Here is a 1,472-nt window from a genome sequence, read left to right as displayed (position 1 = left end):
CCGCCGCCCCGGCCGAGCCCCGCGCTCCGCCGCCCGGCCAGCTCCGTAATCCCCGCGGCGGCGGCGGCTGTCGCTGCTCCTGCCTAAGGCGAGACGAGGAGGTCGGCCAGGAGGGCGATGGAGATGAGCAGGATCTGCAAGTTATTTCGGCGCCGGTGCAACACCAAGAGAGGAGTAAAAACCATGTCCAGGCGAGAAAAATGGTGTGGCAGGTCGGGAAGCAGTTGGTCCCCTTCTCCATGCCTTTGCGGAGCGAGTCGGGGGGCTTGCAGAAGGAGGGGGGACGAGGAGCTGCGTTTAGGGCGCTTTTTTTTTTTTCTTAGGAAGAAAGGGGACGGATGCTAATTATAATATTTATTATTTGTAAAAGGCTCCTCTTTCTCTCGCTCTTCTTCTTTCTCTTCTTCTTCCCCTTTCTCAGCCTCTGAGACGATGACCAGGAAAAAAAAAAAAAAAAAAGAAAGAAAAAATAGGAAAGAAGGAAAAATAGGAAAAAAAACTCTCCCCGGTAGTTAGATTCTGTTCCTTACTGTTGCTGGATTTTTTTTTTTTTTTCAAAAGTGCTTTTCAGTGAAACTGTTCACGTTCAAGGATTTGATCAAGTGAGAGGGTACCACCACATGGGGGGAGGAGCCCCGAGCCTTGCCAAGCCGCCGCCGCCGCTGAAATACACCGCCGAGTCACCCGCCGCGCCACGCCGCCGGGGGCCGGGAGCGGGGCCGGGGGCGGGAGCGGGACACCGCACCGCACCGAATCAGCTGGAGCATCACCCAGCCTTTTCTCCTGATTTGGTATGTGTGCTCCTGCCCGAGACAAAGCAGCCGTCATTCCCCGTTTCTCCTGATGTATGTGTACATACGCTCGTGTTTACAGCAGTGTAGGTACTCCTCTCCCTGTGTGTGTGCGTGCCTGTCTACGCACAAAGGCTGGATCTGGGTAAGGGGCATAAGGGATCGCAGCTGGGATGAGTGGCTCTTGGGTGCCTCCCGTGTGTAGCGGCGTGCCCGCGGACTCGGCTATCCAGCAGCACCCCTCCAGAGGCGGCTCCGTGCTTGTGGATGTGCCCGTCCCAAGTGGAGATTCCCGACCGTGGGAACTCGCGCGTGTGCGTGGGAATCCCAGCAACCCTGCCACCGTCCTGGAAGGGAGACTAGCAGGATTTATGTGAGGGGGGGCAATAACGAAGAAAGGGCAGTATCTGCAGGCAGCTCACTGCAGCAGCATCTCGGGACTGTGTCGGGAGAAGGAGAGAGGGAGATGTATTTCTTTAAGTCACGGCAGTGCAGCGCTCCCGCTCCCATCGCACATCTGCATTTCCTCCGGCCAGAACACCTGTTTTCTGCTGGCAGAGCTCAAGAAGCCTTTGCAGCTTCAGCCCCCAGACAAGGTGTGAGTAATGGCAGAGTGCGAAGGGGAGAGGGAGGCTGTCGCCTCCTGCGGCTGCGGGGCCTCCCCCGTCCCCCGGGGGTCAC

At 57.5% G+C, this 1,472-nt stretch overlaps 1 protein-coding gene across 1 annotated transcript in view; it reads right to left on the bottom strand.

Moving 5' to 3' along the window:
- The window catches only part of SORCS3 (sortilin related VPS10 domain containing receptor 3), a 292,438-nt gene extending 292,197 nt beyond the window's left edge, over positions 1–241 (bottom strand). The window contains exon 1 of the mRNA XM_027648351.1: positions 183–241. Coding sequence (XP_027504152.1) covers positions 183–241 — 59 coding nt within the window. The remainder of the gene's footprint in view (positions 1–182) is intronic.
- Positions 242–1,472: the final 1,231 nt, after the last annotated feature.

This window comes from Corapipo altera, unplaced genomic scaffold (assembly GCF_003945725.1).
Source record: "Corapipo altera isolate COAL_440 unplaced genomic scaffold, ASM394572v1 56, whole genome shotgun sequence".
NCBI lineage: Eukaryota > Metazoa > Chordata > Aves > Passeriformes > Pipridae > Corapipo > Corapipo altera.
The sequence above is the reverse complement of the archived record's forward strand: the minus strand, read 5'-3'. Positions and strand labels throughout refer to the sequence as shown.